General features: G+C 39.3%; 1 protein-coding gene across 1 annotated transcript in view; it reads left to right on the forward strand.

Annotated features, from left to right (window-relative positions):
- sfswap (splicing factor SWAP) overlaps positions 1–24608 on the forward strand; it is a 93983-nt gene that overhangs the window by 58445 nt on the left and 10930 nt on the right. The window contains exons 14-15 of the mRNA XM_060890278.1: positions 15435–15709; positions 20520–20657. Coding sequence (XP_060746261.1) covers positions 15435–15709; positions 20520–20657 — 413 coding nt within the window. The remainder of the gene's footprint in view (positions 1–15434; positions 15710–20519; positions 20658–24608) is intronic.

Below are 24608 nucleotides of genomic sequence, written 5' to 3' on the forward strand. Positions count from 1 at the left end.
ATTTCCCTGCATGGTAATTTTGGTTGATTCTAAACCTTTACTAAACCAGACAAGGTTTTTATCATCCACAAGCAGCTTGTGGAAGAACAAGAACCAAATAGATTCTTCTTAGTGATTTTTTTTTATTTTTTTTATTTTTTTTTAGTTCATTCCTCCTTTCAGAACCAGTTGCAAATGCAGCCTTTTGTTCTGAATAGTAACTAAACAGTGTTATGCAGTCATAATTCAGAATAACACTATGAATAAATGATCACGTACACCACAGAGATTAATGACCGTGTACTTTCGGGTTGTACCACACTTGGCATTGAGCCTCTAGCTTTTATGGAGCTTCTTCACACTCGGCGGCTTGGTATTAAAACATGAGCTGCCTCGTTCGAGAAGCCATGTACTTTTACTCGCCGTCCTCTCAGGAATTCACACAGGTCTTTTAAAGTGACTCATTGCTCGCTCACAGTGGATTATGTTGGAGCTGAATTTCCTCACTTAAGGCAGATTCATACACAAAAACAGAAATGATATATAAGCTTAGCTTGAGGAAAGGACGTTGACTGTTTCAAAATCTCACCATCACATTGTGTAAACACTGGTAAGTCAAGCAGGTAAATAATGTTGGGAACTTTTACTCCCTTAGGCCCGGATATGCTTGACTAGTCATGCAAATGTTTTCTGTTTTCACCTTTTCAGTATGTATAGGTTACGCTATGATTATGTAGACAGTCTAAAAATTGATGGACAGATTTTTCTTGCAGCAAGCCTCTCGCAAACCAGGAGAACATTAATAATATTTGCCTGCTAGAAAAATCCAATTAGGATGCCTTATTTCAAAAACGGGAACTCGCTACCGCCACTGATTAATTTCTCTATAGGCCAAGTCCATCTAGGTGAGCATTAATATATTTGCAAGTCCTAGAAACATTCTCAAAATGCCTTCTTTCTCAAAAGTAATAGAAGTAATAAAAATCAAGTAGTAGCTAATGATTCTGAATCAGCCTGTATTAAAAAAAAAAAAAGATAGAACATAAATAGAATTGCCATGGGGCTAGAACAACTGTTTCAGCTCATAACAAAATCTCAGTAGTCTCAGATTTTATTAAAGTGGTTTATTTAATTTCTTTTAAATTGGAATCTAGATTAGGATAATAAGAGCGCTGAACAGTTTCTGATGGCATCATAGTGTTACAGACCTTCTGGTATGGTGCATAAGACATTTCCTCCTACTGCACTCATGTTACATGCAAGTATGTTGGCAGACTTATATGCACATGCTCTGAGATACAGATTTGCATTATAAATCTGGTTTCACAGACCCAAAGTTGGTGTTAAACATTCCGATTTTTTTGTGGAAAAAGAGAACTTTGTGACTTAAAGCAGCTCATGTTTTCTATAAGAAGTGGACGTGTTTTGTTACGCGAAAGCTTAGTTGCGGAGTCATCTGGACAGGTGGAATTGTGATCCTGGGCACTGGGAGGGAAAATAAGTGCACCTGCAACACAGACGAGCAGGTGTGAAGAATGCAGACTGGTTTTATCTGAACTGCTGTGTAAACACTTAATGCAGTTTAAGCATAAAAAGGGCTTTCTAAGACGATATTGAGTTTATTTAGCTGTTTTTACATTTATGAGAAGAAAAAAAATTCTTGATTTGTAATTGGTTTGTTTTGTTGGCTTTGATGTGGACTGAATAGTGAAAATGTTTCAAGGAAAGTCCAGAAGTGATCGATGCACCACGGAGACCCTCTAAAGAAGAATTAGAAGAGATTGTCAGCTGTGCCACGTATAAGTATGTATAGTTTTATCCTCCGTCTTAATGTTACTACCATTTGTCTGTATGCCATCATATCATAATAAGGTTTGTTTACATTAGGCGATATGACGGCGTCTAGGGAGGAGCTTGCGAGTCACTCAGGCTCATTAGAGAACACGTGTGAAGTCAAGATGTTGGCAAAAGAAAGCGAGGACTATTTATAACTTCAGTACGCCTTCAAGGGCCAGATGTTCAGCCGTTATTAGCAATATTAGAATTATTCCTACTTGTCATGGCATGCAAGCCTGCACTACTTTGTGACCATATAAATCAAGTCAGTTCGGGGTTGCTTTGTATAAAGATGCAAAATGACTTTTCCGTGCACGTTTGCTGCGGAGATTTTTAACGAGTGGGTTTGGCAATAAAGCACTCATAAAAAAACTGACTTGTGTTTCTAAGGAAAAAGAAATACATGAAAGTAAAACAAGTACTATACAGTGGTTCACTGTATAGTACTTGTGTTCTGTGTGTGGAAATTTGTGGTATAGAATCTGTTTTTTCCTTCAATCTGTGTGGTGTCAATGAAAATCCGTATGTTGATCGTTTCTGGAAAAACGGCCACTTTAAAATGCGAATGTTTTACCCAAACAATGTTGAAGTGTTTTTATTTAGGCTAGTTTCTAACTTTATTTGTATCAACCAAAAGATCGTTTTGGTTTAAGGGGACAGTTTTACAAAAACAATGCAGTGAATGTCTGTCTGTTTGAAGATTTCTAAAATTTCGTCCGCTAAACGCTTTTCTCGTGAAGGTTTCGGATCGTTACATGACACAGCGAAATGTACAGAAGCCTGATCAGGACAGTTTGTTAAAATCTTTTGATGTCATCAAAATCATCCTCAAGCACTTAATACTCTAATTGAAAGGAATTCAATCCAAAGAAATTTAACCAAATGAATCGTACCTCCGGTGATGAGACGAACGTGGATGATGCTGATAATCAACGCAATATCTCGTTTTCAGTGTAAATGTATTCTTTCTAATCTATTTTGCAACAAACAAACAGATTAAGGTGTAAATGTAGAGTTAGGTGAGAGATCTTACAGTGGATTTGGAATAAAATTGTTCAATGAAATTTTCTCAAATTTTTACATTTAAATTTTTTTTTTTGGATTTAACCAGGGTTCAAATGAACTAGAGCTTAGTTTAGGAAATCATTTGTTGTTATCAGTATAGTAGAAAATAGAGTTTTCCAGCCACATGCGAATCATAGTTTCCATTAAAAATATTTTTTGGCCTTGGAGTTATATGTTCAAAGTTACATATTTCAACAGTTTTACATTCACCTCAGGGTGTAAAACATACAAACATTAAAAGGTTAAAACTTGAGGAGAAACGTTAATAATTACAGCAATTTAATGGATAATTGCCATCAAACCAGTTTAACCATATATCACAGAAGAAGCATTCTTTTATATTACTATATATTATTATATTATAATATATATTATATATTATATTTTTGAATCCATATTTTAGAAACATTCATCGTGCCATGGAGAACGTTACAGTCGAGCGTCATCCGAAGAGGTTTTGACTGAGCCAGTTAAACATTCTTCTTCACCATCTGTAGACAGAAATGTCACGTCTTATCAAGTCCAGTTTTGAGACAGTTTCACTTTCTTTGAATACGTGATCTTCTGTCGGCTTAGCAAGAACAGCAGGGAAAGAAAGAAGTCTGTACAAAATCTTGTTAGATTTCTACATTTCAAGTAGGTCATACATATTTTTACGAAAACTTTCTTTTCAGCATTTTGCTGCAATTATATCAGCAGTGTTTTTTTTTTGAGTTCTCCCACCTGCAGAGAGCTTTTTTATTATGCTAATTTGAAATATAAATCATAATTACGTGTCGCAACGGCCGTTTAAGCCGCGACTCTGTTCGTTCAACAGCTCGAAACGATGCGTGTCTATTTCTCAAAAGTGAACGAAAGAAAAAACAATCATCCTGGTTTTAGTATTTTTCATCATCAGTTCATTTTCAGCTTGTCAGGCATTTATTGAACCAATGGGGAATTAGATTGTGTGTGTAAATGTAGGATAAAGGTAAAAATGTTTAATGTACAGTCTGAAATGCTGTAATGTGTTTTAAGGTGACGATAACTCAGTGACAGGTTAATGGGGCATCAGGGAGCTTAATCGCGAAGGTTCCTTTTGCTGCCGATGAGCGTTCCATCTTTTCACTGTATAATAATCTAATCTGAAAATATGTTGATGTCAAAGTATTAAAAAAAAGACTTTTTAAAATGTTAAAAAAAATTCATGCTCCAAATAGATCAAGTTTTGTAATTGTTCTCATAATAAAATTTTTCAAAGTGACCTTGTCATAAAATTTCATGCACTAATTATTACCTTCATTATTCAAAGTTTCATCAATAAATATTAAAAAAAAAAAAAATCAATTAAAAGCTACCAGACAGAAGATTTTAGCAAGTGCACATTTCTTCCTAGTCCAATGTATCTGGTAATTCCTATTATAGGACAACAGTAAACCAAATATAGAAAAGATAAATTGTCATTTTAAGCATTTATTTCTAGAAAGCAGCAACATCATATGTCCATAGCGTTAGAAAATTTCAAGTTTGAAATCAGAAAAAAATGGAAACAGCTTTTATACATTAGTGTAAATAGAATGTAAAGGATGAAGTGATATTTCAGACACAGGACCAAATATTTTAGTTTAAATATAAGCTATTTTTCAACTTAACCTTCATCTGTCTATCTAGCTTGTATTGATCTATACATTACCACTGCAATGTGTGACGTAAACAGAGATTGTACTTGATATTAAACACACTTGGAATGCCACTTGACCAGTCAATTAAGTGAACTATAACTAAAAGTTGTATAATTATTACTAGAAAACGATCATCTTATTGGTTCTAATCGGTACATGGTTCTGATCAGCAGTGCCATGTTCTTTACCTTTAATAGTTCTTGTATACGGTAAAGAATATTTTAATGGCAGAATAGGTTCTAATTTAACATGTTTACAACGAATGCTAAAGGCTTTTAAAGATTTTGCAGAGTCACAACCAGACAGAATTGAGTGAGATCCTCTAGAGGGAAAGGAAATGACAAGTAGACAGTAATAGAAGGAATAGAATTCATAAAAGTCAGCAGTGAGGTAAATGTCATATCGCACACCATGACTAATCGTGAAATCGTGACACCGTAGTGCTAGTAACAGAAAGGTTGTGAGCTAATATTCCAGTACTGTCTCGGAGCCAGTATGTGCCCTTCAGCAAGCCCCTTAACCAGAATCTGCTCAGCTACCGGATTCCGGTATGACTTGTAAACATCTGGTAAAGGAAATGAAACTGAGCACTGAGCCATGACTAATCTGCACCTTACATCCTACACATCAGTGTAGCTTAACAAACAGAAGGCTTGAGTAAATTACTGTTTTTATTTATTTATTTATTTTGTGAAGGCAGACTTTCCGACTCCGAGTTAACGCTCTTTTTCACTGGCTTTGAAAAGCTGCCCAAATGTCCAGTATTCCCAGTATGCCCCATTGCCCAGGAAACTCCCTTGTTTCCATTAAACACTTTCAGTCCAAAGTCTGGTTTGTATGAAATGTATTCTGCTTATTCTCCGATATCCAGTACGTTCCCTATACCACCGCAGAAAAATGACATAGTTTTGTTTCCTACTTCTTGTGTGTCCATTTGACTTTTATTACCAAACTGAACCTAATGAAAGCAACCAGAACCACGCAGACCCTGCAGCAGGACCAAAACCCTTATTCAAAACCCAGCGCCTGTTTTTTGTTAACTTCATTTTTTCCCCCTTATTAAAGCAAAGCTTTATCCCTTTCTTTTCCTTTAGAGCTATAAAATTTAGCAGAAGTACAGAAAAGAATCAACAGAGCCTGAAGAAATGGGTCTGTCTAAGAAAGGTTGGCTGTGTAGGCACATGCATGCTGATGTTCATGATCTTTCCTCAGCCGAAGGGGTTTTGTTTTGTTTTGTTTGCTTTGTCTCTGAGGTCTGTTTCTCGTCGAAAAATGGAATCTTGTGCGGAAGAGAAGAGCGCTCCTAATGTTGTCGGATTTGTGTGATTTTATTTATTTTATTTTATTTTTTTTTTAATATACATTCTTATTAAAATGCCCCGTCCTTCCTTCGCTGCATTATGCGTCCTGTTGTGTAGAGTATTTGTGGCTAGAGCTCTGTATCCTAGCATTTTTCATTTAAGAAGCCTATTTATCCGTTTTTCCACATGCCATATGGTACTTTCTCTCATTTCAGACATTATAGACTGCTTGAGATGTATAGGTTTGAAATTATTCATAAAAAGTGATCTTGCAGTTTGTTTTGGCGTATCATCATACCGTCCTCTAGTAACATCATATTCTTGTGCACTCTGGCAGCACATTAAAAGAAATGATGCAGCTACAGGGCAAGAATTTCAGGTAATATTTGTACTAAATATCACATACTATACTAAATGTGATTATAGTGATTTTACCTTGGGGTATTTTTTGTTGTCTTACGGACTGCTTTGAGTATTTCAGAAACTCCTGACCTCTTAAGATTCTTGAAAATAAATAAATAAATAGATACCAGCAGTTGTGCAGATGGAAAAGCCTTGTCAATAACAGATATTCAGCCGCCCCGGTTTGAGTTGGTGCAAAGGCAACATCCACTCTTTACATCTGTGCTAAACAGAAAAGCATCTCAAAACGTCTAACCTTGAGTCGGACAAGCTTAAAACAGCGGAAGTGCACATTAGGTTTCACTTCAGTCAGAACAGGAAGCTGAGGCTACAGTGGGCACAAATACTTATAAACATCGCTGACTTCCCAAAGGAAATGAACAGGTACATGATCATTATCCTTCGTTATCTTTTTAGGTTTTTTGACTCTCTTTTTTTTTTTTTTTTTTTGTCGTTGTTGGCAGTCAAGACAAGTCAAGATTTTATTGTAATTTCAACCATATATAGCTGACGCAGTACACAGTGAAATGAGACAACGTTTCTCCAGAACCATGTTGCTGCATAAAACAACACAAAGCTAAGGACTCGAAGTTAGTTATCCTAGCTAAATAAAGCGTATCGTGCGCAACCTAGTGCGAGACAAAGGACGGAACAATACTCAAAACCGTGCCAACAAGTGTACATACTGTATATTCTACAGTGCATTGTGTAAAAGTATAAAGAGGGTTCTATTAAACATATCTACACTTATGTAATAGCATACGTTTCAGCTATGAGCAACGGCACTCTGTCCTCGTGTCACACACGAAAGATATTATTCAGGAGTAGGGGTTGTTTTCATTTGTTTGGTTATAAGTTATATCTTAAGAAAATGTGGCTGCATATCTGTCAGACTTGTATATAGAATTATCACGATTTTGAAATTGATCAGGTCACAGTAAGGTCAAATGCTGTAATAAAAATTTTCCTTCATTAACTTCCTTCCTTCCATCATAAGGATGTACGTGATCTTTGCGTCTGAGCTTCGAAAATTTGAATTTGCACATTATCTCAAAAGCAAGTGTCTGAAGGTTTGTAGATGTAGATTTGATTTTGGAATTAATCCAAAGAGCATCAAGATCACATGTTTAAAATAATTTTTCTTCAGTATCTTCTTTCACATGTGAAGTATGGTTATGTAACTTAAGTAACCACTTCTCACGGTCTTTTGTCCATACTTTATTTGAGGGAACTTGCTAACTATATTTATGCTGGGTTACAGTTAGCGCATTTGATAATGTACCTTAAGTATACTAATGTTTAATACACTTTTACTTTACCGCAATATGATCAATTATCAGCACACACGATAGTAGGTAGCTACATGCTAAGGCTAACTTTTTTCTGTGTTAATGATAAAATAACGTTATGTACTTTCTTGATTACAACCTCCGTTTATACAGATTACATGGAGCTGCACGTACACATTGAATTCGCCGCGTTTGGATGCCAATGTAGGTTCACAAAGCCATGAGCATTAACAGTAAAGCAACATCCGCCATTGTTGATGTGTTTGTGTTTGCCGCTGCAGCGCTAACGTTGCTGGGTAACGTGACACGTATACAGTGACGTCAGACTCAGCCCTGTGATGTCTCTAGCCGATGGAAAGGCAAACCGGTTCTTAGAAGGTTCGCCAGTGGAACCAAATTTGAACCAGCACCAGTGCTAGCTCTGATCCAGCACCCGGTTCTTCCTGGTGGAAAAGGGGTATAGTATTTCCAGCCAGAAGCTTTGCTGCAATGATGTTGTTTTTTTTTTTTTGTTTGTTTTTTAAGATGTAGGTGCGATATTGCATTCTCAGTTAAGATGACACTTCACCACTCAGGCTAGGGACCAGGTGGGGTTCCAGGGAATCCACTGACGTGTGAAATAGGTCTGTTTGATTAAAATATGTCAGTGAGAAAATGTAGGTTTTTGTCCTGAGCTCAGTTATCATGCATGACCGGCTCACTCACTCTAGATCCCATGATTTTGTTGTCTCTAACCTAAGTTTTAGAGAAGGAACGTCTTTCTTTTCTTACTGTCCTGAATTGTAAAAAAAAAAAAAAAAACTATGCAAAACATTTCAAATCTGAATTCTTGTTGATCCTGAACAGGCAGATTGTTAGCATTAGATAAATTTTTGGTTTTGTTGTGCAACATGTGTTTGTGTTATAAACTATAAACATTCAATGAAAAATGGTGGTTATTTTTCAAAGGTTTACCTCATTGACCTTCTTCTATGTGGATGCCATAGAGTAGACTAAAGGCACTTTCACATCCATTAGTCCGTTTACCGAGCCTGAATCTGAACCAAATGACCTACACGCGTTTCTGGATATGACATGTTTCTGTTTAATTTTTACTTTATTTTTCAGTCTTACAATAAAGTCATAGTGTTTGCCTCTCCTTAGCTTGGGTACTTTTTTTTTATTAACAGGGGTTTTCTTAAATTCATAGCTGAAGCACACAGTCTGATACCATCAAGAACCTGGTGTAATATAGCACCAATGGTGTTATACTGGACAAGTGCTGCTTTGGTTACAATTCACATTGATTTCCCATTGACACTTTTATGTAGTCTGCCTTTTTTTTTTTGTTTGTTTCACATTGAATGCAATTAAGTGCAAAAGTTGAGAGTGAACAGCATTGGAAAAAAGTAAACAAACCTCTGCCAAGGGTGGGTGGAAAATCGCAAAATCCTCCAGGCTCAGGAAAGATGGAGCCAGTGCATTTTATTTATTATAGAAAAAGTTTTGCGTACAAGATCCAACATTTCCCTTCTTTTTGTTCTCGGTTTAACAGCTTGCATTTGCAGAAAATGTTCTTTTTTTTTTTTTTTTTTCCCCTCCTGCAAGGTTGAATCGCTTTCACACTCAAATCTCAGACGTTCACCAGACCAAAACCACCTCGGACAAGTTATTTCGGTCCATACTTATGTATGACCGCCGTGTTCTTACTCGCCCAATGATCCACACAAAGAAAGAAAACACACTAGGGTTCATTTCAAATGGATTAAGCTTTGCATATCTGAAATCGTTGTAAAAGCAAAGTTAACATAAAATAGTTTTGGGGTCGATGCTCTCCCAATATTCGTGCTGCCGGTGATGTGCGTGTGGGGGTGTGTTTTTATTATCAGGGATCGTTTGACTTTCTCTCACTCCGTTAACACAAATATTGCATTGCTCAGAATAAACAAACAGTATGTAATCTTTACAGCTATATTTTTTCACCTTGAGTGTTCTCGGACTAATTAAGGAAAGTATGTGGCTGCAGTAGCTGATGTGCCAGCTGGCTGCCTTGTGCTCTCTGGACTGATGAATAAAGGCATAAATTGTTCATGGCAGGCGGGCGGACGGCTCTCCAGTGACCCTTAAGCCCCGGGCACCGGCGTGCTCCAACCATCAATCTAAATCCCTTTTTATCAATACGCCCTTTGCTTCCATCCTGTATCTCATTACAGATATTAACTCCAGTACATCGTGTTGAAGAGGTATTTCTTCACAAATGAAATCTCACTTGTAACTTTTCACTGTATATATCACTTGTCCTTCACTATCTGTCTTTTTTTTTTCTTTATACGTCTTCTTACTTCTTTTGTTATTTCCCAGTCATTGATGGGTCCCTTTGAGCTTTGCTGTCTCTTTCTCACTCTTTCTCACACAACTTAAATGGCCTTGTTGTTTAAGCCCGGGTCCCACCTGCTGGCTTCCATAAGTGCTCCTTCTTCCAAGTGTCATGTTGGGATATAGGATTACACACCCCGGGGCCATGTGCTACTCCTGCTCTGATGTGTACTTTTGCTCCCAAATTGATTGGGCTCTTAGTCTCCCGGCTGATGTTATCTGTTCAAAAGAGCCTCCCTCAAGGGAGAGTACTATCCATCAAGGCCTTCTTTTAATAAGACAGGCAGCCATCATGGGAAATTTCCTGCCAATTAAGGACAAAGCTGAGGGCAGAGGTGACCATCTAGCCCATTCCTCAAATGTTTTATGCATGTTGCAAGGACAGCACTTCTCACTTCTCCCTTGAATTAAAATGACAACAAGAAAACACCTAGTAGTGTTACTGAGAACCTACAAAACAGAAATCCTTTCATCCTAAAGACTTTTCTCTGTCTGAAAACTAAGTTAAAGCTTTACAAACTCTAACTACACTAAAGCACTGGCACTAGAGACTCCTTACATCTGTTTATATGAAGCAGCCATTATGCTACCGATGTTTTTACTGTAAATCTGATTATGCATTACAAGGAGCACCTTGATATAAACCTGTAGATTAAATTAAAGCTGCTGTTAAAGAACATCATCTGACCAATCAGAACCGAGAATCCAACATCACTACGAGGTACTTCTGTTTTAAGTACTTGCTTTTTCTTGCTAGTGTCTAAACAAAACAGGAATATCAATCAGGCCGTTGATAAAGCATACTAATGATTTGACTGTTTGTCCATATAATCTTGTGTAATTACACTTTTAAGATCTTGAATCAAAAGGCCGAGAGAATTATATATTTATTTTTATTTTTTCTAATTAGCTTTCCAGCTGAATTCTGATTATGGCTTTCATGATTATTTGGCAGTTAAATAATAAGAGAGCTTCTGTGCTCTTTCATGCAATAAAGAATTCACCAACCTACCCTTGCACTCCTACCCCACCTCACCCCACCACCACACCCATGCCCATCCCTCCACATGGGTTTCACATCCCACCACTAATCCCACATCTCCACACCTGCTACCACCACAACCGCTAACATCCCTTTGCAACTACTCCCACCCCACCCCACTACACCCACACCTACTCCTCCGCACCTGCTTCCACAGCTTCGACTCCTGACAACTGCTCCCACCCCACCATACATATTACCACAACTAATTCTACCTCCACACACCTGCTCCCAACACCTCCCACTCCCACCTCTCTGCACTCATTACCACTCCTAATAACTACTTCCTCTTACCCCGCCACATCAGCTTTCACTCCTATTGCCCCTTTACTAGGCAGGCAAGGTGGCATGGTGTAGCCTGATACAAAACTCAGTTACTGTTACCAGCCCAAAGTTGTTTGTTTTCCTCTTATACCACAGCAATTTTCTTTTTATTAAGAAGAAATAGCAGTTACGTTTAATGTTGAGGAACATCCCCAAGGCAAGTTATAACATCTACAGTATGAACAGTCTTCCCCCTCACCCGCATCCCATCCTCTAACCCCATCTTTATTTCATTTTTACTCAATTTTACTTGGCCACATGATTAGTTCAAGGGTTACTTGCCCTTATGCATACATAAGTCCTCTCATCATCTGCTGACCCCAATCAACCGGCTGTCCAGGAGCTATTGAGAGTACGGATAAAATATGGAGACCCGAAGTGCGATATAAAAGTGCGATTGGCTTAAACATTTTCTAGTTTCCTGCGTCATGCCACAACTACCAGTTCCATTACCTGCTGTACTTCGCCAGCAGATGCTTTGGAGCTTCAAATTAAACCCAATTTTGGAAACAGCATTCACAGTGGCTAATTTTACCACTGTTTGTTTAGAATTAACATTTCAGAGCCTTGTTTATGAGCATGGACTCATGCTGAAATGTTAACTGAAATGCTAACATTTCCTCTCTCGAGTCTTGCCTATTTTTTTTTAGGACCACCCTTATGACCGGTTTCATCTTAATTAGCATGTTCCGGTCCTGAGTGTCAACTCTGCTCTCGGTGTAGCCGCTAATGTGCCTCTGAACTCAAGGACACCCTGGGGAATTGCAGTATAGCTAGCAGAGATGAAAGAGCCATAGGCAAGAAGGCATCTTTTGGGGGAAAGATGCAGCTTCTTAAACTTTTATGTAGCTTTCTAAGGAAGAGCACAGAGTGACTAAGCCTTACTTTAGAGAGTCAGGAGACTATCGATTTTTTTTGTATATATATATATATATATATATATATATATATATATATACACACACACACACACCTCCACTGTAAACTTTCCGGGAATTACTAAAGAAAATGGATTTTACAGAAACCATTTCTTTATTTCCTTTCACTTATTTCCAGCCACTCACCTGTGAGGAGTCAAGCTTATTGACTTTGGTGATATTGCAGATAAACCAGTCCCAGAAAGCTTTTGTTTCATCCTGTCAAGTTGATCTCATTGATACGAAGACACAGACACAGAATTTAATATATAAAATCTGTGATGTCCGTGTTGTGCACCATATTGCACCTCTAGAGCCCAGCAGAACTTTCATGGAAAAACCAAGTAAACAAATATACCTATATGTCCAAAAAAAAATGCGGAGCCATGACCATCCCAACGAAACATTCTTCTTGAACATGCCAGTCCAAACAGCTTTCACTCTTTTGCATAGGCTTTCCTCTACATTTTGGAGTGTGGATCTGGGGATTGTGCCATTCAGCCAGTGAGGCCAGGCATTGATATCATTTGAGAAGGCCTGGGGTGTCTCTGGCCTGGCAGTTCTCTATGTAGGACATTTGAGTTCTTGCACTCCAACCTTGGCAAACCAGGTCTGTATGGACCTGCAGGGGTATTTTTGTGCATTCAGCAGCTGGTGGAGCTTTGGGGACACGTCACATATTGGTGTGATGTTTTGGTATCCTCATACCTTGTATGTAGGCCATATAGTGTATATGCTGCAGCGTTTAAGTGGTAAGTGATTGGATATCAACTGAAAGGTGACAAATTTATGTTTCAGTAGTGACAAAGTGATTAAAGGGAGTTTTGAGAAGTTGGTACATTCATCCTTGACATTTTCTTGCCATCTAGTCCTGCGAAGTTGTCTCTTCCGCTGGGACCGCTACAAAAAGCAATCTTTACTGTATACATGCACAATGATCCTCAGCAGCTTAAGCTGTGTTCAACAAAGCTCCAAGCAGAAGAAGGCAGTCGAAGGGTGTCAGGATCAGGCAGCAGGAGAACAAGTACAGGGCAGATTATTGTGTGTGCTTTTATCCCACAGTGGTTTAAAAGGCTGCACACTGTGATCCGAGTGCAAGCGAGGGCTACGGCCAGTCTGCCAGTGACAGCAGAACTACAACGGAGGATGCGAGCTAAAAGCATTTTTTAAACCTAACGTACAAAAGTACAACAATGTCACTGAAACCCGAGGAATGGGGTCACCTGGATAATCACGTGGCAGGAGCCAGTAGGAGAGTTGGTTAGCTATAAACAAAGTCTTGTGCAACCGCAGCTTTTGATTTTAAAGTGAAAGGTGTATGTGTGTGATCTGTTGCCTTTGTGTAGGGGGAAAGCTTCAATATAATGCCTAAGTGGAATGAAAGGCATGGTATAAAACAGTCACAGCAGGATGTGGATTTAAGGTTTTACCCACTTCTTACGAACATCTAACAGGGACTGTGTGTAATGAAATGCTTGCTGAAATGGAGTCATTCATATTGTCATGAGTGAGTGTAGCTAGCCCCAACATATTTAGATGATGAGAGTGCACTGCATTTAAAAACCAAAGATGTTGTAAACTTAAGTGTGTGCATGTGCAGGCGTGTGTGTGTGTGTGTGCCTGTGCGACTGCCATACTGTCAGTTTTAAACATGCATTGCTTGTTTGTAACACTGTGTGAGTGTGCATGCGTGTGTGTATTTTACTGCCGTACAGTCAGTTTTTAAGACTGAATGTGTGTGCGTGTGTATGTGTGTGTGTGAGCATGCGTTTGCATGCGTGTTTAAAACTGACAGTATGGCAGTCACACAAACACAATGTCAGACAAAGTGTGAGACACTGCTTGTTTATACAATGTGTGTGTGACATTGTGGCACTGTGTGAATGAGAGTGTGAGCGTGTGTGTGTACTGTATGTGACATTGCCTGTGTGTGACACTGTGTTTGAGATTCTGTGTGTGACAGTTTTGTGTGTGAGTGTGAGAGACACTATCGGTGTCTGTGACCTTCTGTCTGTGTGTGTGACATTGCGTGTGTGACAGTGTTTGAGATTGTGTGTGTGTGTCTACTCGTACAGGTCAGTGTGTTGTATGCTTTTTCGACTCCTCTTCCTCTGTCTCTATCTCAGGGGACCAGAGAATATTAGTCTCCCAAATGTCAACCTATTTTTAACCTGAGCATTTGAAATCAAACCAGGCCTTGCCTCTCATTACGTAGCCCTCGGATAGCGCGAAGTATCCCGAGAGCTCAGTTATCAAACAGAATACGCCATGCTCATCTTCATCTCCCTTTCTCTTTCTCTTTCCTCTTTTTCTCCATCTTCTGTCTCTTTTACTCATGTGAGCCAATGGATGCAGTTCAGTTCCATCGAAGACAGATTTATCAAATCTAACTGTCAGTGTGATGAGAGACAATTTGGATTCCAAACATTCATTATTACGTCTTGCTAATTAAAACGTGCGCATTGGGACAGTATTTCCTATTAGCACTAATTTCTTTTTTTCCCCTCATAATCCCAGATTTGGGATTTATGGCAGGTTGTGAATGTAAACTAGATTTTTACAGCTTATAATACGAAGTTTTTCCAAGTCAGTATTTTGTTTCCAGCTTTTGCATATATGATTGATTTGGCTCGGTTTCTTTATGTTTCCCAGCTAGCATGTAGATGCATTGCTTTTTTTTTTCCTTCTTCTTCTTACTTTTCTTCCTCTCTATTGCACCTGTTCTTTCACCTCATTCTTTACTCCTTTTAGTTACTTTTCCATCTCCTACATTCTCTCTTTATATTACACACACATTTCTGCTTGCTCTCTCTCTCTCGCTCACTTCCTCTCCACGAGCAAACTCTGTCCTCTTCCGAGTGAGGGATGATGCTATTTCCATCTGAGCTACAGCTAGTGTTTCACACCATGCGGTACAATTAATTGGGCTACATTTTCAATCTCTACGTGCCCTCCGCTACCCTGCATTTGAGGCACTAATGCTCGGCAAACTCTAGAACTTTACACCACTGTCTTTTCCTCTCTCTGATTAGTGTGCGTGTGCGTGTGTGTGTGTGTGTGTGTGTGTGTGTGTGTGTGTGTGCGTGCTCAGCTGACTCAAGCAGAAGAAAAGCAGGAAAGCTTAGGATTTTTCAGACTCTCATTCCTTTCCTTTGTTGTTATTTCCGTACAGGCCCCGGTACACGCTCTTCTCCTAATCTCCTAATCTAATCAGCATCACCTTTATCTATTTATTTATTTATTTATTTATTTTCTCTCCACAGCCAGAGATGTCCACTGTCCCAGCTGGGCACGTCATCCAGATGCCACTTTCTGAATACCCGCCTCCAGACCCCTCCGTGAGGAACGCCGATCCCCCTGCCACCAACCTGCCTCTCTCTTCTTCAGCCACCTCTTCCTCTGCTCGAGAGCGGGACCGGAATAGAGATCGAGATAAGAAGAAGAAAAAACACAAAAGAAGGTCTCGGTCCAGGTCGCGGTCCAGATCCAAAACTAAGCACTCGCTACCGAGTGCATACCGCAGCTATAAAAGAGCCAGGTAAGAATATCCAGCAAGCTTATTTATTTCCTTTTAAAGTTTTTAATAAGCAAGTTCATTACAGATACCCCAAGGCACTTCATTCTAGAAAGGTAACTCGTGTATGAGTTTTCTCCATCCGTATGTTTGTTTACAACATGCCCTTTATAAAAAGAAAAGAAAACAAAATGAATAATTGAACACGGTTAGAAAGGGTCAGAGAAAGGATCCATCGCACCTGTACCACATTTGTTCTCTCCCCCCCTTTTTTTTTTTTATTAATCACAGTTACAGAAAAAGCTTCTGTGTTCTTGTCATTTCGCTCCTCATGACTCGCCAATTTGTCCTTATCAGCTGCTGAAGTTGCAGTAATTATACTCATCTCATCCTGGCATTTTGACACGCCTTAATATATTTTCTGCAGATTGAATCATTTCTGCCCCCGGCTTCAAATCACTTACAGTGCAAATTAAAGGCTGGAATTGAGGTCTCGGTTTCTGTCTCACCCTTTTTTTACTTTCTTTATTACTTTTTCATTTCTTTCTTTCTGTCTTTTTTCCTCTGTCTTTCTTCCTCTGTCTCTTTCTGTCTTTCTTTCTATCTGTCTGTCTTCCTTCCTTTTTTCTTTTTTCTGTTTTCCTTCCATCCTTTCTTCCTTCCTTCCTTCCTTCCTTCCTTCCTTCCTTCCTCCCTTCCTTCCTTCCTTCATTTCTAATTTTTTCTTCCTTTCTTCCTTCATTTCTCTTTTTTTTCTTCCTTCCTTAATTCCTTCCTTCCTTCCTTCCTCTTTTTTTTCCTTCCTTCTTTCTTTCCTTCCTACCTTCCTTTCTTTCTTTTTTCCTTCCTTCTGCATATTCAAGGTGCAAACAAAAAAAAAGGAGTGAAAGTGATATGAACTTAAGGGAGCAAAATACTCCAGGACTAAAATGATTTCATCCCAGAATACAAGTGCATAAAAATAATAGTTTTATTGGGTTTTAGTTCAATGGTTTTATCATTTTCACTTGCTAATGTACCCCATTTCCCCTATAACAGCTGTATACAAACGTGCCCCTTTTGACCTCCTGACACTACGAGAACAACCTACAAGGCATCACCTTCATCTTATGTCCACATGAGCTTGTTTGGCTCGTGAATTCCAGCTGACACGTTCAGTCAAAACCTGGAAACTACAATGAACCAGGGAAAGGAAATGAGTTGGCTCCTGTAGTTAAACACACAGCTGGGTTGTACACGCTCTACTTTTCACTTCCCTAGCATCCAGACCCTGCTTCACCCCTGCTTGAGCTTCTCCATCCCAGCTCCAAAAAAAGAAAAAACATTTCGAAAAAAAAAATTGTGTTCGAATTTCCATGATGATCTTCTTAATTGCATGGTATTATGTAAGCATTAGAAATTCATCAATCCGATTTTTGCTACAAAATGATTTGAGACGTTTCTATGATAAATTATACAGAACATAGATTTTATAAAAGAAATCTTTTAATTTTTTTTTTGACAAATGCCAACCCTATTCTAAAGCCCTTCACTACAGTTTATACTTCAGCTTCACCACATTTTTTTTTTTCCTTTGACACCTGTTCAGTCACTTCAGTGAACACACAGAGACACAAGCATGGGTCATGACAGCTCTTGTATGAGAGTGAGATAAAGGTCATTTGTAGACCTGCCAGCCTTCATGCATTTTGCGGAGGAGCTCTGATTTTTAATATACGAGTACGTTAATGAGTTAGCACACAGAAATTTGCCTGAAGAGCAGTCTTCTATTAAATACTCTCTCAACATAAACGGCATAACAGCCACTCCGAATATATATCTAGACCAATCAACAGTCCTGAAGAAGCCCCACCTTTCTCCCTGTCTCACAATATAATCATGCATTAATGCCGCATCCTCGCTTTCTGTAAGTAAATAAAGATGTACGACTTGGCTAACATTAGACACGTATTAGTTTATACCTGTATGACTATATTTATTAGCGATGCACCACAGTTTGGGTCATTGAATTCAAATACCGTATTTTCCGGACTATAAGCCGCAACTTTTTTCCCCACGCTTTGAACCTTGTGGCTTAAACAATGATGCTGCTAATAAATGGATTTTCCCTGATTTTTCAAAAAAACACATTCTGTGACGTGCTCAGTTTTTTGGCGGCATGAAGCTTTCAGTAGACCAATGAAATTGCCGAACGGGTTAACTCCACGACACGGGGCACGGTGGCTTAGTGGTCAGCACGTTCGCCTCACACCTCCAGGGTTGGGGGTTCGATTCCCCCTCTGCCTTGTGTGTGTGGAGTTTGCATGTTCTCCCTGTGCCTCTGGGGTTTCCTCCGGGTACTCCGGTTTCCTCCCCCGGTCCAAAGACACGCATGGTAGGTTGATTGGCATCTCTGGAAAATTGTCCGTAGTGTGTGATTGTGAGTGAATGAGAGTGTGTGTGTGCCCTGCGATGGGTTGGCACTCTGTCCAGGGTGTATCCTGCCTTGATGTCCGATGACGCCTGAGATAGGCACAGGCTCCCCGTGACCCGAGGTAGTTCGGATAAGCGGTAGAAAATGAGTGAGTGAGTGAGTTAACTCCGACACCGAAGGAGATGGTTTCAGTGCACAGGAGGAGGAAGATAGTGACCAATGACTTTCTTCGTAGGCTACTGTTTACTGCTAATTTTTTATTTTTTGTTACAAGCCGTGTTTCGTTAAAGCCTATTTATTTTTGTGACAAGCCATGCTTCGTTAAAGCCTGTGTAAAGTTAAAGGTAGGCCAATGAGCAGAAAGGGGCGTGTCTTGTCAATATGGGCGGAGAGAGTGTTCAGTGCGCATGTCTGACATTGGCAGAAAGCGGTTTTAACATTGACATGTTAAAAACAAAGAAAGAAAGCGAAGAAAGGCTTACGATAAGCCAAGAAGTAGGACCCGTGTTAATATAGGATCGGCTTTCTGGCGCTGGAGAGAACTGAAGGAGCGAGAAGTTGGCGCATATTCACAGATTGGAGTTTCCCGAGTCAATAACACGCAATAAACACTGTTACTACACAAATAATACCTCTGTTCTATCATAGTAATGTAGAGACACAGCTACAACCGTGTTTTGATAGTAACAGTGTTTAGCATTTCTTCGCTTTCTTTCTATCCTCCATATCAATGTTAAAACCGCTTTCTGCTAATGTCACACATGCGCGCTGAACATTCTCTCTGCCGCATATTGACAAGACCCGCCCCTTTCCGCTCATTGGCTACACGTTTGTCTTGATTTTTAGTTTGTCGTTCCGACTCAGTTTTCTGAAGCATTTCTCAAAAATCGGAGACCCCACCTTTTAATTTGTTTCAATGTACCTGTAGGCACCTGCGGCTTATAGACATTTGCGGCTTATTTATGTTCAAAATAATATTTTTTTTAAATTCAGTGGGTGAGGCTTATATTCAGGTGCGCTCAGTAGTCCGGAAATTACGGTAAACAAAAACAGCACTTTCTAATTAGAAAGTGATTAAAAATGTTGTTAGTGCAAATTCATTCAGACAATTTGAGCAACAGAGCAAATGTGATGTCAGATTTTCAACTATATTGATATTTATTTGTTTGTCGTTTACTGCATTTTTACTCTCCCCCCCCCACCTTTTTTTTTTTTTTTTTAAAAGGACACATTGTTCCCCTTATCATTAGCAGCTTTAAGTATGGTCACAGATGCTTTATGAGTTTGACTTTATCTCTAAAGTTAATCTCAAGAGTGGCTTAGAGATATTTGGCAGTTTAAATCTCATTTGTCATCATATGATGCTTTAATTGAGAATAATGACACCCTCCTCTCTCGTATATCCCTTTTCCTGTCTAGTGTAATCTGATTGTCAGGTCGGTTATAAATGGGCACCTGTATGTGTGTGAGGGTGTGAAGATGGGTGGGGGTATGTGTGTGTGTGTGTGTGTATATATATATATATATATATATATATATATATATATATATATATATATATATATATATATATATATATATATATATACCTAAAATTACTTCATTAGATTTTTATTTTAATTCTTCAAGTGTTCAGTTACTGTCTGATCGACATCTTTGGAGAAAAAAAATCAGATTTTGGTTTCCTATTGCACTCGCCCTCAAACATATGCAATAAAAAAAACATATTCCGTATTATAATATGGATTATTACTTGAGCCCGTGGCACAGAGGTACAGTAGCAGAAATCCTTTTCACCTCTCCAATCGTGCCATCCCTCAACAAGAGGACTAATGGGAAGTGTAGCGGGCTCTTATGCCACTAAATCAGATACACGCACTAAATGACGTGGATGGGCCATTCAGCTGAGCAGGATGTACTCCATTGTTGCCATTCATTTAAATGCGTGTGACCCCTGGGAAATAGTCGCTATTACCCAGTCAGATTACTACTTTACCACCAAGGCTAATGGAAAATTTTAAATTATACTCTGCCGTTCCGATTTGTGTAACCATTTTGGTCTGAAAGAGGCAGGTTAGAGTGGTAATGCAGATCTAATCCTCTACAAGTCAAGAAAACTCAAGCATAACGATTTACTAACTAGGAATCAAGGATGTATGCACTTGTGTCTTTCGACCAGTGCTGTAAGCCAACTTCTAGAACATTGTCATTTGTTTCATTAGTTAGACTAAATGAGCAGTGAGACAGAATAGGACAAAGAATGACTAAAAAAAAAAGTCCTTTAATTAAGGGACTTCAAAGTAGCACTCATCACCATGTGGGTGGATTTAGATGGAGATATAGTACTTCCTGTGTTTTTGCCCCGCTCTGTGTCACTGGTTAATTGTGTATCTATTCTATCTGTGTCCTTTTAACTGTCAGATCCCAATCCCATTCTCCCAGCAAGAGAGAACGGCATCGTGAGGAACGAGAAAGGGAAAGAGAGCGTTTTGGAGGCAGCAACTATCGCATTGGCAACAGCCCAAGCCTGGGCAGGAAGCGGTCAAGGTCCAGATCCAGGTACCACACACGCTAGCGAGTATTTAGCATTATTAAAAAGATTATTTAGACCCACTGGTTAATTGTTTCAGGTTCTCGGCACCTGATAAAAGATAAAAAAAAAAAAAGTTGATGCACTCCGGCAGGAAAGAAACCGACGTACATGATTGTGCCACTTTTTGTTGTGAAAGTGCTTCACTTCAGCAAAATCATGTGCTTGTTTATACCCAACAGCTTTTTTAATTACAATAATACTGAACAACCCAACCTCTCTAAATCTATGTAGGCTTGTTCGCGTAGGGGTAGATCATCCTATTCTTGGAAATATCTGGAGTGACTGCCTTTTCAGGAGCTACAGAACCTCACATACGTCCTTGTACTCATAGCAATCAGTTTGAAGTAAGAAATATTTGCACCACTCCAGTTGCTTTACTCACAAACAACATCTCAGTAAAGACTTGTGAATGGACTAAAACAGTTAGTGTAAACCGTTGACTGTTGTGGTACAAGTCCATGTCATATGATAAGGTGGCTTTCATTGTTGCTGTTGAATTGTTTGGCCAATTTCAGTATAAGGAAACTCCTTTGAGTCCACCATAAAGATACAGATTGAGTACTGTATGTGCCAGATGGCCAGCTCCTTAGCGGATGGAGCTTTTCATCCAAATATGGCAGTATCCCGATGCCTCTGACTATCACAAGTAACAGTGCTGCCTGCATACATCTCAAGTACATTCTGGTGCTAGAGACAGGCTGAAGGGTCTTTGAGGTCTTTGAATTGTTGTGCCAGTCCTTGGAAGGCAAACCTCAAAAAGCGCCCGTGTCCTCGGACAATGGGAATGTGGCAGTTTGTGTCATGGCTAGCCACTTGAATGATCCAGATTTGTGGCTTCACAGCATGAGTAATATTTTATATTACTGACCTGTGACACAGAGGGCTTGTAGGAACCAGTTCATCTATCTCAATTCTACAACTAGTCACAAACCAGCATCCTTCTTCTTTAAATAGAAAGTATGTTGATTAGTAACTTCAGTTTTAAATCAACAATGTACTGTGGCCAGCAAAACTGAAGTTTATGCCCTTGTGGTAGTGTCTTCAAGACCCACTGGTCTGTTATATTTGCTGGCTAGTGAGCAAATTTGGGTTATAAAGCATCCGGCAGACATCCTTCCTTTTTAGTAGGCTTTACGGCACCTTAAAAGGGAGGGCTTCATAGGGCTCACTACATAGAGTGAATGTCGCACACAAGTGCCTGCTAGGTGCCTTGATGTATGACTGTATATTTAAGGCTCACTTGAGGCTGACATAACTGAACCAATGAGCTTGACAAATGTGAACTGATCTACAGAGTCTGATATCAATCAACCCGTGGCAGTAAGAAGAAACTGTGATGAACTTGATTGACGCTCATTAGCATTAGATCTTCAGGAGAAGACTGAATTCTTTAATCATTATACTTTCCCGTGGATAAATTCTATAGGCATGTGTTATGGTAGTCTATTCACAGCTTCTAATCAGTAGATACTTTTCGATTCTGCCTGAAACCATCAATTGACCATCTTTCTACAGTATTTCCACTCTGTTTCACTTTTGACCCAAAAGCAATTTTGAATTATTAAACACTAGCGCTGACTAAAGGTCGTGGTTAGAATGGACCTCTTTTTCAGCACCTTTAATTATTTTTATGGTTCAGGCTGAATTGTTCTATAAACCTCCTACTTATGTCTTTCATCATTCAAAGTTCTCCTGGAAGGACAGGCAGAAGTTCTCGCCTTTGAAAGGTGCCATCTTTTGTCATTTTGTTCTGTTTCCTCTGCACCAGAGACTCAGTTTCTCAGCATGTGTCATGAGAGAGGAAGCAAGGCCAGGAATAGCAGTAGCTTTCAGCTGGGAGCTTGGCTCCCGTAGTGTTGCACCCTGCACAAAGTACTCCAGCTTTAAAGCATTTGTTATTACATCAACGTCCTTAGATTGTATCATTCAGATGTCACTTTGGAGAAAAATCACCTGCCACCTGGAACATGTATGCTAGAGCTGAGAGACATTTTCAGAAAGAGAAGAAAGTTCATCCAGTGCAGATTCTCACAATCAGCATAGCTGTCATCATATGGGTGGTCCTGCAGACCCAGGCTTTCAGTGGCCACTGTAACCATGGAGAAAAGATTTTGCCAACACGATGTACATAACGGCTCTGGAGTCTTTAGAAGAGCTAAAGTGTTATACAATGTTCTGAAATGAAAGTTTGCCCAAGACATGTCTTTGTACTGAGGCATGTCTTTGAGGCATGTCTTGCCAGTGAGCACCATACCATCACCTTAACACCTCCGTCTAGAGGTGTCCATTGGACAGATTTATATTCCATTCCTGCCAGTTCTTGTCACAATTCCTGCCTACTCCTCTACCCTGCTTCGTATCTAACCACGCACTTCTGCCCATATGAACATGAAAACTACCCACTCCAATTTTTTGCTGAGTAGGTCAAAATCCCAGTCCATACCTCTTCCAATCTTCGAACACAAACTATAGTGACCTTTCTATCTTGCTATATGAGGGTTGCATTTGTGTGTCGTCTTCCATCTCCATAATTTCAGTAATCTTTCTTTACATCACAAATTCCAGGATGAGCATGAAGAGTGTCAACAAAATTGCTGCATGTAGAAACACTGCCACAGTAGTGCAGAGTGCTCAACCATGTTACGCTAACAATTGTGCGAATAAGGTTTTTCAGTTCTTGCCAAGTTTCAAGTGCTAGAAACCCACTAAATCAAATGACTTATCACCTTTCAATGATTATAAAACACAATTTCGAACTGTTGTTAAAGGAATGAGAAAGGGCCAGGTCCTTTACTTGAGTCATGTCCGTTTGTATCAGATTCGGAAATTAGTTACTTGACCACCCTGCACTCTTGTAACTGGAGCCCAGCTTGACTTTATTGCTACAGAGTTTTTGAAGCAAGTGTGCTGGTGCACTGTATGCCTTCAAATTGATTATACTTCTATGTAGTGCACATTACACACTTTTGCTAACTCTCTGCTCTGCCCAAAGCCACATATCCTCTGGAGAAAGAAAGAAGCAGAGAAACGCTTTTCGTACTTTCATACCTTTTAGCCTTTGCTTGGTAATATTTCATATAGATGCAAGTGTACCTTTTTAACACCTTGCTGGATGGCTCATGGCCATCAAGCCTCTTGGAGTTTGACATTTAGAGTAAAAAAAAATAGTACCATGCAAATTTGGTGCTGCTATTAAGCATATTTAATAAAAGCCGGTGCCCGAGCTTTATATTAGATGACTGTCTGTATTTCTGGCAAATATTAGCCTTTATGAACAGGCAGAACTTTGAAGAATGGTGAAGATATTATTAAAGTGTGAGTGGAGTCATTTATCTGAAGAGAATTTGACTCATGCTTGTTAACCGCTATGAGTTATGTGTGAAAGATGATTATTGCATTATAACATCAGGAGCTGTTCGAACTCTTTTGACATGATCTTGGGTTCTTTGCAAAAATTTGTGACATCTGTTCATGGTAATTGTCAGTATGCACTGGCAGCCTATTATCATTCATTTATCTTCCATTGCTGCTATCTCAGGAGCACAGGGATGGAGATGGGAGTTCATCTTGGAGAGGATGCCTGTCTATAATAGGTTTCATGCACACACATCCATACCTAGGGGCATTTGAGCACAGGAAATCCACCTCCGTGTAGGAATTCCACACAAACACTGATAGATTGTGTGTAATTGCACACAAGACAATAATCCAAGGTCAGGGCATAACCAGGGACCCTGGAGCTATGAGGCAACAACACTAAATTTTAGAATTTAAGAAAGGAAGGCATGGTGGTGCAGTTGGTATCATTAACTTTTTTACAGCTTCAGCAACCCCAAGTTGATCCTAAGGTCAGTTGATTGTCTGAGTGGAATGTTCCTTCACATTCTCTATGCTAGGTTGAATGACTGTGTGAGAGC

Source organism: Tachysurus vachellii, chromosome 17 (genome assembly GCF_030014155.1).
Source record: "Tachysurus vachellii isolate PV-2020 chromosome 17, HZAU_Pvac_v1, whole genome shotgun sequence".
In the NCBI taxonomy this organism is placed as follows: domain Eukaryota; kingdom Metazoa; phylum Chordata; class Actinopteri; order Siluriformes; family Bagridae; genus Tachysurus; species Tachysurus vachellii.